We start from the raw sequence: 14,339 nt of genomic DNA, 5'->3' as shown, positions 1-14,339 counted from the left end.
ATTTTTTTAAAGGCTGGAAATTTTCCCTCGTATATATCAAGTCGCATTGGACGACCAGTCCAACTGAGGGTCGAACCGACTTAAGAAACTGTTCACGTACAACCGATATTTGGGGACTCTCCTAGAGGATGTGATTGGCATTCTGTAATTCGCCATATAACGTCGTTTCCATCGCAAAATTGTATATCTTCAAAATCTCAAGATTTCAGGAGAGCATAAAACAGTTTAAAAAATGTATGGCACTTGTATCAATTCAAAAATGGTTTTCATAATTTTAACGAAAATGCAATTTGTGTAAATTGTGTTATTTCGCATATGTGTAAAGGCGATTTTTGCAGTTTTAATTATACAAAAATGTCAAAAACGCATATTTTGCAGATACACTTACAATTTTGCAATTGAATCAACGTTTTGTGGCGAATTTCAGGATGTCGATCACATCTTCTGGGAGATCGTACTATTATAATCTACCAGAAAAAATGTCGTAACTAATTGTTAGTGAAATTGATATTGAAACAAGAACTTTATTAATTATGTTTAAGGGTTCCGTTATGACCTTTAAAATATAAAAGATTCCACTACTTAATTTAATTGCGAAATGTTGCCGTAGGGCGTAGATCAACGTAACATATAAGTTTTGGCAAACTTACACGGGGAGGTAGCATAGACTTGCAAGACAAGGCTTTCTTAAAATAATTCTCCACACGTGGCTCACGTTACATGACGTAGTTACGGGATGTTAAATGATTCTAAATCAAGGAAACTTGATTAACTTTAGTTACAAGTACCTAAAACTTTTGTAGCAAAGTTTGGAATATACTATATGCCTCAACGAGTTTTGTGTGTAAAGAAAAAATGAAAACTAACATATATTATCTGTTTTCATGTTTCATGATGTCATTTTTATGCTAGTATTCAAGTAAAAATAAGTAAAAACTAAATTCAAATTTAAATAATTACAAGATAAAAAGAACTTTTATACACAACGTTTTTTAAATTTTTGTTGAATCATATTATAATCTTGACAATTCTATATATTATTAATAAAATCTTTTAATTGTACTTGATAGACATACTGAATAAATATAGAATACTGAAATTTCATTTTGAGATTTCCATAATAACGCACGTATATTTTAATAATTTAGTTGCCAGGACCCCCTTAGCAACCAACAATAATAACTTTCCATACAAAACAGAATTAACTGAAAATGAATTCGGTTCTGCTTAAAAATGGCTGAAAGTATTAAAAAATGCATTGTCGTCGTGGTATGATATATTTTAAATGTTTCAAATGTCTAGCTTGTTGGGAAGTTAGTTAAAAATCTTCAATCGTCCAATACAAATCTTGGACAAACAAGAAAAAATTTGTACTGGACAAACAAGAATACGAGCTAATAAAAACGTGGTAAAAATGTCTGTCATGCTTTTTGAATATTTCACAATAAAATTTAGCCATAATAATAATAATATATTATACATAATTTTGAAAACACTTCTGAAAAAATGTATAATAACCAATAGAAAAAATCTTTTTGAAAAAAGTAAGACAACCCGCAGGAATCAAACCTGCATCTCTCCGGGTATCGCACCCGCCACGCATAGAACATTATATCTAAAGCTGCCATATTAATTAAGTACGTCAATTTTTAACTATTGGCTTTTATAATACTTTCGGTAGCGCTTCTTAAATTGAGCTACGATTGGCAATCGACTTTTGCATTTTAAATCAAAGTAGGTTTTACTTTAATTACTAGCCGATGTCACGGATTACTCCAAGATATTTTTGTCTTGTAACTTACTTGAACTTGCGAATTCTTAAAAAAGTTCAAAATTAAATTAAATAATACAATGCATTTCCACCATGAGTAATTATTGACAGACAATAAAAAAAAGAAAAAAAAAACCTATTTCATATTGTGGTCTAATTATTGACCTTTTTATTTTTTTTAGATGGAAATTTTAACCCAAACCTACTTTTTGCTGTTATTATACTCGTATTATAAAATTTTCAATAATATCAACTATAGATTTTTGTATTAAGCGAAATACATTTTTTTGTTCAACATATCGGCAGGTTTACTGTAAATTGCGATTTATGATTTATATACCTAGCTAATAACGTTTTGCATAGCTCATATCATAGCCCACTCAGACAAACGTGGTTTATGTTACTAAACCAATAGTCGGTTTACGAACTATCAGAATGGGCATTTTGATGTTGTACTCCAGAGCGATGATGTATTATAATAGCAACCATTATATTAAGCAAATAAGTGGGAACTGACTTCAAGGTGAATGCGGTTAAAATCCAATATCAACGCAAGCCACATGAATTAATGGGAGTCGTCTAGAAATCCTAGTGATTAGATATTATATAAAACCACCCACCGCGTTATATATACATAGAAACATAATATGGGGAGTGGTTTGACAGTCTACTGATTAATAGTATCAAATTGAATTGGTCCAACCACAAAATCCACAAAATTATTATATCTAGCCGTATATTATTTCTAATATTAAACAAACGAAAATTAAAAGGAACGATAAAAGCAAAGAATCTCTCGTTTACAATTCTATGAAAAGATAAATAATTCTGAAATTATTATATTATTTTGAATACATTCTATTTTTTAAATATTTTTGAAGTTATGCTTCTTTAGGCGCGTTTGGAAAATCAGATCAGAGTGTATTTTTGGCGTGTGACATGTAACACAAAATTTATTTTTTCACACGAAAAAAACTGCACTCGATTGGATTCGAACCACGATTGTTCGGTTACCAGCCCGCACCGAATCTAAACCGCATCAGAACGCATTACCTTTACGCCACAGTATGATAATGCAATCGTGACGGTTATACAGTATAATATTATAGTTTAGAATTGTTCCGTTACCTAAGCAGCAAATTTATTATTACATGTACGAAGAATAATAATTGTTGCGTTGCCAAGGAAACGAACATAGTGACTATAGAATAAGGAGTATGGATTATTTTGCTTCGTGAAAAATATTCTTACGCGTTGTGAATTGTACCTACTATTTTTTATATGTGATTAGCTGTCAAAACTTAGCTTACTATTTTTAAGTATGATAGATACCTACGTTACTTTTGTTTGGTATTACATATTTAGTTTATGTGAAAACTATTTTCTAACTTTCTTGAATACTTTTTGGTTGATGTGAATTTTGACTAACGTGGTGTGATATTATTTTATTTTGTTACGCCAACGAAGTATAACTTCTAACGCGTGTACATAAATACACACACCAATTTTTTTATAGTTACTGCACAATCAGTTTAAAATAGTAATGTTGATAATACCTATACTTCAGAGTTAGTGTGTCTGAATTACAATTTTTTTTAAAACCTACTACAGTTTAAGCCGAGATGTATTTGTTTAACTTTCTATTACAGAATCCTGAAATTTTAAAACCATCATTATGGATCAAAAAATATATTATATAAATTGCGCTTTCCCAAAAGGGATTCATTTTGCAATTTAGATTAACCTACTGGTTTTTATGCATTTTTCTTGCAATGATAATAAATGAAAATAAATTCTATCAAAGGTTGGCAACTATATTATTATTGTACCCACAACACATAGCTTGTCACTTTGCAAACACGAGTATCTAGCCGTTTTTTTCCGTGGATTGTTCAACATGACATAATAATAATTATGTACCTACCATATTATTTGAAAGTGTTTAATAATATATAGATGCTCGCATCGTAAATGAGTACCAAGTGACATGCTATAAAAAATTGACTATAACATGTGGTACATCTTTCTTACCTGGGCCAGGGGCATTATTAACGGGGATCAATAAAGAATTGGTGAAATAAAAACTACGATGTGTGATATCATTTAATTGGTGCATAATAATTATTGGCGGCGCTTTTTAGTAGACTGTAGAAAGGGGGATGATTTGGATGCTGGGAGATACAGGGATAAAATCCAGGCACTGAACTTTCATGTTGATAAGTCATGCGCATTGGATTGTCTCCGTGTTCACCATACTAGTACTATCACCTTCACGGTTACCTACACTGTACTTTATTGAATAGATGGTTGGGTAATGGGTTTATGGTTGTTTATAAATTACAGGGATTGACTCGGCATTGCACAAACCGTTATTCGTCACTGAATTACATATTTTATGACGCAAGGGTTAAACTAGGGTACGTCTTGACGCGTTTATGGTCTGGAGATAACTGAATTGTATATAACATGCCTGGACGCACTACAATTGTTGTAAGAGCTATGTTGAGAATTTGAATCGGATTAGCGCTACCATTATTGGCCCTAACAATTATGGTATTGAGTTGTTATACTGTAATTTTGCAGTGCTCATGTATTTATAGCAAAAATCGTATATTAGATGTACTAAGTAAATAAAGACATTATAGAGAGTTACACGACTAATATAGGATGGTAACAAAAATGCTATAGTTAATATTGACAAAGCCATTATTGCGAAGAGATTATTAAATCTGATTAATTACACGTCTCACATTTTTTCAGCTGTCAATGAGCAACTTGTCAGTTATTTTCTATTCAAATCAAATTTATTTCCCTCCTCAATTTAATAGGGTAGGAAAACCAATATAATTATTTATTAAATATTGTTAATTATTAAGGTACTGGGCGTATCCAATATAATACAAGAATAGACATATTGTGATACACTTATTATTTTTATTTAATAAAACAATAACTATAAGTATTTAATTTTATCGGTAAAGAAAGAAATACTGACAGTTTGCTGACTCCTCAGTGTGCATTTGTCATTGGTAACTGCGCATACTTTAAGCAAACGCTTAACATCCATTTCTCGTAATAATAAAAATTTGGAGGCCCATTAATCATATTCTCTTTGGATAGAACTTGGTGATGTAATTAATGTAATGTAAGTACGCATGAAGATGCTGAAAGGCGAATACACTCGATTGGAATAGTATAAAACTTAAATGAATGAAAATTTAATTTCAAATTACCTCAGGTACTCATAGTACCTAGTAATAATAATGAATAAAATACAATATTCTAATAACTTATATATTACGAGTACATTGTTCATTTTCTCAAATATTCTATCAACACATTAAGGTGATAAAAATATTCGTAGCCAACGTATAATTTTAATCCAATTTTATTAGTGACTGGATTAGATATAATTGACTAACATTGAGTATAAAAGTGGTCAATGAACGAAATTCTCAATAAGTCGAAAAATAAGTGAAATTAGCTGACTTGCTACCCTCGTTTGAATGAATACGCATCATTAAAATAATATGTTTAGTGTTCAACTTTGCCTATAAATAGGCAACCTTTGGGGGATAACAATATTGAACAACCTTTGTGAATATTTACAACTGAAATATAATGTCAATGGAAAACCCTGGAGAGTCATTGATTTACGAAGGGAAATCTTTCCGGCGAAGGTTCGTATTTAATGTTAAATTATATATATCTCGCAGAATATTATTTTACTGTTTGACATATGAGAGATGGGAAAATCGTAAAGAAATTTTACGATAAAGGCGGAATAAATGCCGTAACCACCCGAATCTCCGTGCTGAAGATTGCTAAGCTTCAAATATAATGTGAATATTTATTGCTATGACAACAGTTGTACAAAATGGCTACAGTTTTATCGCGTATTAATTTTATATGTTAAATTACCATATTTTACAAAATATATTTTTGCAGAAAGTTTTATGTTTAACAGAATAATTTTTCTTTGCATGTTACCTTTATTAAGGCTCCACTCTTAGTTAGATACCATCTTAGCCACATCACCCTTTGTTATAGATGTTCTGAATAAAAGTATAATACTAAGTGGTCACGCTTTTAGCAGTGGACTGTAATTTGACGTTGCTGATTTGTGGATTGTAGAATTAGCGGGGAGGTTGAACCAGGATGCTAGACACTGACTTTTTTATGTTGCGAGAGCTGGCGCACGCTGGAGTCGGATCAGCGTTCAGGCACTCACGCACTGGTAAACGGACGGTTCGTAATGTCTCTTTCACGGTTTTACTTGTGTTTTTGATGATAAATGATGATGAGTTCAGGGTGGATGATAGACGCGTCGTTCGCTCAAGCCACAACAGATTTAGCGCAACGAGGGTCAAACATATGCGTTTTAAGTCACTCTGTAGTTAACGACGGCTTAGCTATAACAATCCCATACGCGGCCGCTTTCTTGATGTCACTCGAGCTAACTGAATATTATTCGCAATCACGGAAGTCCCACGTTCAGTTTCAGTCCCTGTCTCAGACAATAATAAATAAGGATGTGAGGTAGGTGAGTAAATGAGGAATGACGGCCTATATAATTGGCCCAACCAGTATAATAACTAATCAATTCTATGGTGTTATACAGTGATGATTTCTTCCATCAGCACTCTGACGAGCTTCTATTCATCCTTGAATAAATACTGCAGTATTTAATAATATCGAGAATGCTGTATAAAAGAGACACGTATGTAAGGAATGGATGCTTATTTTATAATTAGATTGATTTTCTAATACATTGACTAAACTTCTTTTCAGTCTTAAATTAAAGATGTTATGTATATCTTACACTGAGATCTATAAGGGCATAACTGCAAATAATAATATGATCTTGAGTAATTTGAGTTTGAATGTTAAATAATTAACTACATTTTAATTCATTGCAGTAGACTGCTGAAAAATACGGCGGTCTAGCACAATAAATATTGTACCAAAGATGAAATATTTTTTAGGCAAAAGGGCTTCATGTAAGATAATGCCTCTATATAGATCTAAATTAAATTTTTAAAATAAAATAACCATGGACACAATAATTGTGTAGGAGGCCATTGCTGCCAAGTAGCTATTAATGCCATATAGCATTAAAAATAGATTTTTTTTTCTATTGAACTGCATTCATAAGTCATTTTTGGGTTTATTTTTCAGTTATGACCCTATAGATTTCAGTGTGCGATATGGTAACTTATTTTTGAAATCACCATTTAATTATGTAAGAATTAATTATTATAATATATTCCTCGAAATATAATTAGGAAGATATATTTAAAAAAAAAAATACCATGTCTATTCCAGCTTAGATCGTATTATGGGCTTCCAAAGAATGGAGGTTTGTATTAACTGATACAAGTTACAGATATATTATAGGATCTGTAATTTTTAATAAATTCACTATAATATGGACTTACTTATATTGATAACGTCTATTTCATGACGAGTTATCGTCATGTGAAACTACCTTTACTTCGATAGTACATCAAAACGCTTGTAAACCTGTATTATATATTTAAAATTAATATTTTTAGGTAGGTACTATCTCCACCAGAATTTCTTTTCAACTTAAATATATAAAATGTCCCAGTTATACCATCGTTATTCTATTAATTTATCGTATGTTATGGTATTGTACACCTGAAGTACGTATCAAAATCCTCTGTTTTGTATATAGTGTTACTTGGATCCTTTTTTCATGTGGTATTAAAATATACTAGAATAAAGGTAAAAAGGCTTCTGTCCATCACTTACCTACACGTTGAGATATTTGCATAAAAATAATGGTATATTTCTGAGAGGTTTTTAGGTAGATTATTAGTAAACTTCTATTATAAGTTTACTACTGAGCTACTTCTACTATCGATTAAATTAAAATAACTTTGTTATTTAATCTAATTTGAATATTTTAGAAAGTGACTAGTAAGTTATGGCGAATCTATGGCTCGCGAGATGATTTTGCATGGCACGCAAATGTTTTATTTTGAAGAAAGAAAAATAATTTTAAAAAAATACAAAAAAAGTTTTATAAATAAATGTACGCATATACTAATTATATATTTTTAAAAAATGACAACATTTGCATAAATTTGAAATGTAAAAAATACAAAATGCGTATTTTCATTTTGTAAAGTGTTAAGTTTTAATATTATTTTTACCGATAAATATACAGACCTCATAAGACAACGGGGGAGAGGGGTAGCCGCGCTGCCATACTGCGAGACAAAGACCAATCGGGCAACTAAAAATAAAAAAAATATTTAACCAACAAACCTGATGAAATTTTATAGGCAGTCATTCAAATATAAACAGCTGCTTGTTATTTTCCTTAAACATAATCGCTAAAAATGGAAAACCGTTCAATAATGGGGAATATAATATGAAAGTAAGCGTGGTTAAAATGCTTCCACGATCTCTTTGAAAATTTTGGACACAAGGAAACAACTATTCAACAAATAAAAGATATGCCTTCGGCTAGAAAGAGAATCTAAAGAACTTAATTGTAATTTTTAACTGTTCAAATAGCATTCTGAAAAACTATTTTTTTCACTATTTTCCCCATAAAAAATTTCTCGCCACGTCAGGCAGTCGAAAAATAATATTTGAGAAATTTTGGCACGCGTACGTCAAAAGGTTCGCCAACCCTAGACTAGGTACTGTGAAATTAAAAAATGGAGAGAATTCTATTCAATATTAGGTTTAATTTTTTTTTTTGTTAAAAATTTCAATAAAAAAACGTTTAATTAATTTTTGTTTTAGTACTTCATACAATAAATTAATGCTAATAGTAAACAAAAAAAAAGCGCCTAATTTTTATACGCGGAGTTAAAGGACAAAAATTCTTCTTTTTTTCATGAAAAAAAAGAAGCACCACACCTACATAGTAACATATTCAAATATTACCCTTTTCAGATTTTTATTTTGATCCAAGATTAGGTGTTAAGCCGCACTGAAAAAGAGGGAAAATACATTCGGCCTTCTTTTGTTCGTGACCCGCCAATAAAATCAGTCAAATTGCGGAGTATTATTGCGTATTTATGCAAATTAAATGTATTTTTTTTACAACAAAGGTCCGATTTCAAGACGACAATAAAGTTCCGACATTATTAGCTTAAAACGGAATAATTTTGTTAATTTATTAAAAGGGGACAAACGTCAGAAAACACATTTCGTTTAATTTTTTTTACATTGGCGTGAAAATTTAAATTATTACGTATACCTGCACATTTAAATGAGGTTAATATGTTTCCTTTTTTAATAATATACCGTCGGTTTAAATATTATAAATCTCTAAGTAACCTGAGATTTATATTACTTACAATTACTATTCTTCTTGAAAATGTCATATTATTATCTTCTAGATTAATTATTGATCCAAAATAATGATATTACACTCTTACGAGATTATATTATTGTCTTTTGATGATTCAGGCGTTATACACACTTTCTACCCAAACCTCATTTTATGATACATTGTAGGTATACCTAGTTGGGTATTTCCCGAGAAAATCTCAAACTCGAGATTCGGGATTTCCAGAAAAGAATTCTCGAGATATCGGGAAATTTAAAAAAACCTGTGAAAATCCTAAAATCATTGTAAAAACAGACAAATTCCAAAAAAAATATGTTTTTTATTATTTTTTTATTCATGTAAGAAGACAAACAAAATAGAAGTAGGAAAACAAAAATATTTCAAAACATTACTTATTAAAATGGAATTTCAAAAAACACAGACTGTCAATCGCTGTGTCTGACAATCGCGTACGCTTTTGAGACACAAAATTCCCTGATGTCGCAAAAATTGCGCTCATTTTGAGTCGACGTTGGCTTAATAATTGTGTTAAATGCCCCAATCAGTCATGAACGTTTTGTGTTTTCTGTCCACTTTTTTCATTTAGAAAATCGTTTTTTCAATTAATATTTGATAATAAAGAAATCCCGAAACCCGAGAAAAGATTCTCGAGATCCGGGATTTTCCGAAATGTTAAAAATTTCAATTTTCGAGATTCGGGATTAAAAATCTCGACAATTTCTCGAGAATTCATGTCGGGTTATTCCCGAAACCCAACTCTAATTGTAGGTTGTATGTGGTGGTATTATGCACTGTCGTATATTTCTGCGTCAGTACTTTGTAGTCTCAAATTTTTTTCCAGGATATTTTAAGCATATTATGTCAATACATCCAAAACTCAAAAGACTATAATTTTGCATGATGCCACGTTATCAGTACTTTTTTATACACCAAGATAATATATTATATTGATACTGAGAAAATGTAATGTTACACCTACCAAAAATTAACGGAGTAGTATCCACTAAATTGATCCCACTTTGGGGATTAGGCTGGAACCGACTTCTGACCGTCTTATATGAAGTTGTTCACTGCAACTTGTAAAAATATTAGTGTTATATTTTATTTAAGTGTGTAGTGCTATAAATTACTAAAACTGGCAATAATAGGGTGTATTAATAATTACAAACATGGATTCTTATCTATTTACGTATTGTATATCGTTCATATCGTTTAAATAGCCGATAAATATAATGGATTATTTGTTAGATTATGTTAGGTTAACTTAGGTTATCATTATTGAATTCATGAATGTTGCTGAAATCGGCTATGAAAATTGCCGCTGTTCCCGCTTGTACCCAAGCATTTTATCTGTGCTCCTAATTTAGAGAAAGATTCGTAATAAAATATTTTGATCCTGTAATGATAATAGCCGATAATCTAAAAATCGTGACATTTTTAATAAACGAGATAGGTACTCGTTTTGGATCGAACACACGTACTATATTTTTTCTGGTTATGACTTTCTATTCTAAATCGATGACTCCAATGACATTGTGTATTTATTATATAAAATAACAATTACTATTTCGTTTATGAATTGACAAGGATTAAGAATGTTAGATTCGTTTCGATTAATTATTTCTAGGATTTTTTCCAGTAGGTTTCTTAGGTTTTTCAAAATTTTCGTTTTTCATGTTATAACTAAATATTGTTTTTTTATATGTTTATCTTAATCAAATGCCAAACAACTACTACAATATTATTCAAACCAATATTGTGTATTTTCTTATTATCATGAATTTAGTAGGTATTATTAGTAGATCATGTGTCATGTTGTCGTTATTTTTAGTTTTCATTATAATTTTTCTATTTAGTACATTTTTTTTATAATGTGACGTGTTCGGTAACATGTGAAATAAGATAGATTTACTAATCAAAGTATTTTCTCTTAATTTGCAGCACAAAGCAGATGTCTGCGTGACGTAAGAGTCATAATTCCAGCCGCCGTGAGAAGAGGCGAACAAGCAGAGTTGAGATGTCAATTCGACATTGAGTCCGACCTTTTGTATTCAGTCAAGTGGTACAAAGGGGGTCAGGAGTTCTATCGATTTATGCCGAAGGAGAAACCGGTGATGAAAGTGTTTCCAGCAGCAGGGATTAATGTCGTGGTATGTAGCACCGAATATTATTATTGCATTCTTTTAAATTCAGCGCTTCTTAAACGGCCCCGATGTAAAATGAAAGTCAAATGTTTAAAGTATCAATATATTATTTGATCGATACTTTGACAATTTGGTACCTCGGTTATTAATATGAAGATAACTCAAATGACCATTTTAAAAAAAATCACTCCTGTCTCACCCATCGTAGTAGAGGATTGACGAACGCTTGCGTATTTCGAAAAAACGCACAACCTTCAGGAGTAAATAATGTAGCTTCTCTACCTAGCCATAATAATAAATTATTCAAATACCTATTGTAAGATACAAAAGAAAATATAAATTCCTTTGTTGAAATTTTCACATAATATATTTTTAAATGATACAAAACGTACCCGCTTACATACTTATTTTAAATTTGATACCACGAGTCTCCTTTTGAATTAAAAATACCTGCTTACGGTATATTTTTTACCTGTGGTAAGATTAATCTTAAACAAATTTTTGAGAGGTATTATTGTGAAAAAAAGTATTTTTTCTTTGAATATTATTTAATAATTATTAAATAGAACAAGAAAAAAATAATGTTATTACGTTGGTACAAAATCTCATTAAAATTCATGTATTTTTGGTTAAAACTTTTTTTTTTTAATTCTGGGAAGAAAATATTTTGTTGCTTAGATTCAATCTGAGAAAAATATTTGTTCAAGAAAACAAAGGTATTTTTTTAAACAATTAGTTTGAAATAAACTAAAAACATATAATATGTACCTATTCTTACCAGAAAAAAATATGAGAATCTCATTATAAATAAATATATCGACGTAAAATATATCATGAAATATTATAAAATAGAAGATGGGTTGGATTTTTATAACAATTATTAAGTGAGATTTGTACATTAAATTTAATTTTAAAACATCGTGATAATAATTTAGCTAAATTAAATTATTTTGATTGCGTTAATTCGTAATTTTATTTTTCGTTAAATAAATCGTATAGAGCAATAAATTTTTTTTTATGATTTTACCGGATCCGCCGATCAGGCCCTCACTCCAATTCTGTTAAAGAACTTTACAATTCTGCCAAGCTCTACCGTCCTACCCACCGCCAGGGCACCTTTAATTCGTTGACATTTTCAAAGATATTCGTAATTCGCAGTTGTACAATGTGTCGTTCATATTTAGGGCACTGTACTGCTATATGTACAATGTCCTCCTAAATATCACATTCATTGAAAAGTTGCGAATTGCTTCTTCCTTCATCTTTTAGCCATATACCAATGCTTTTAGCGTATAAAAGGAAAAAATGTTGATTTTTAAACGTTAAAAATTAATAAATTATCACAAATGAATGTAGTTTTCATATCTCTAATATTGCTATATTGTATCCAGCGGGTTAAGTCTTTGTTGGTGTGCATTCCACGCAACGTTGCATATTATATTTGGATTCAATCTTGTTTATTGATTGACTTGAAACCAATAAATTTAAGTTATAAATGGGGTAAACAGACCCGGTTCTAAGGCGATTGATCTAATTAGACCAAATCGAACCCAGCACTTAAGTGAGTAGCAATAAAAATATCAATGAAATATTTGAGCGAGTATAATTAAATTTAGTGCTGGGTCCCATAGACTTTTCGTATTCATAATATGCAGAACGCATTCTGACAATTGGAATAGGTTCTAGGGGTCACAAAGATATATAATGTCGATGTTGCCAGGCGATATTAGTGGTAAATTTTTTTTATTGAGGTTTTAATTTTTTTTCTTATAACCCACCAAAAATTGTTCTGATTTATTCAATAAAACCAAGACCGAATCAGGGATTGATTGAAAATGCAAATAATTTGGTAGAGGTTCATTCGTCATTTGCCTTGGATACAAATTATGTTCTCGTAACTCATAGCCAAGTTGTAGAAACCAATAGGCTCAATAGTGGATCAGGTGAGCTTTCCCATAAATAAACTTGTGCTCAAAGCCTTAAACAGTGTAAATAGTCATATGTAAGCCTTGGAGATTGTCCAATGGATGTGGTGGATTAATTGCAAAGATTTTTTTTTGTGAGCCCTTTATTAATAAAATACAGCTTGTTGAATTTATTTGCAAAAATGCTCCCGCATTTGCAAAAATCAACGAAGAAAGTGAGTTGTACATTTATGGTGGACTTGACAACCCCACACAATGGTTTAAATTGCAGGGAACAATTTTCACTGACGCCATTGATTTAAAATCAAAATAATTTTGAAGCAGACTAGAATGTTCTGTCATATATTTCATGCTGTAAAAAATGCAAAATTTGGAGATTATCACAGTCCTGATACAGATGTTTTAATCTTAGGCATTTAATTCTGGAATAAACTTGCAACAATTGGTTGCCGTGGATTATGGTTTGAGAGATCTCAGAAGAAATCCCGTGTTTTAGGATGCCATTATTGGCAGCTGAATCTCTTGGCAAAAATGAACCTCTACCAAATTATTTAGTTAAGCCATGCAAATGTAATTCTAACTGCCGTAAATTATCATATAGTTGTAGGAAATCGGCTTTGACATATTGTATATTATTGTGCAAATGTGTAAGTAGTGTTTGTAAAAACTGTGATCATGATACTTAAAGGAGTTTGAACACTTGACTTGTTGTTTCTTTTTTTTAATAAATGTGTACTTAGTTATTTCATTTATTCACCTACCTATATATGCAACCTACACTGTTTCTGGATTAACCATAATACTAAAACTAATTTCATATGCATAGATGTAGTAAAGAAACCAATCTAGGTGATTCTATACAAAAATGCTACTAAATACAATAATTTAAGCCAAGGAGGATCCTAAGAATCTATAATTTTGAACACATTGCACTACCCGCAATTTTAATTTTTTTCAAATGGGACGAACCGTTCTACGACCATGCCGATGGCATGGTACAATTATTGCATTTTCAATCAATCCTTGATTCGGTCTTGGTTTTATTGAATAACTCATAACAATTTTTGGTGGGTTATAAGAAAAAAATTAAAACCTCAATAAAAAAAAAATTACCACTAATATCGCCTGGCAACATCGACATTATATATCTTTGTGACCCCTAGAAC

General features: G+C 30.7%; 1 protein-coding gene across 1 annotated transcript in view; it reads left to right on the top strand.

Moving 5' to 3' along the window:
* Nucleotides 1-14,339, top strand: part of LOC147078746 (uncharacterized) — a 223,625-nt gene that overhangs the window by 55,723 nt on the left and 153,563 nt on the right. Inside the window, exon 2 of the mRNA XM_085957675.1 lies at nt 11,046-11,254. Within this exon, the coding sequence (XP_085813801.1) occupies nt 11,046-11,254 (209 nt within the window). The remainder of the gene's footprint in view (nt 1-11,045; nt 11,255-14,339) is intronic.

This window comes from Rhyacophila brunnea, unplaced genomic scaffold (genome assembly GCF_057557595.1).
Source record: "Rhyacophila brunnea isolate RB1 unplaced genomic scaffold, BYU_Rbru_1.0 scaffold_11, whole genome shotgun sequence".
NCBI lineage: Eukaryota > Metazoa > Arthropoda > Insecta > Trichoptera > Rhyacophilidae > Rhyacophila > Rhyacophila brunnea.
Note: the sequence above shows the minus strand (reverse complement) of the source record. Positions and strands in the feature narration are given on the sequence as shown.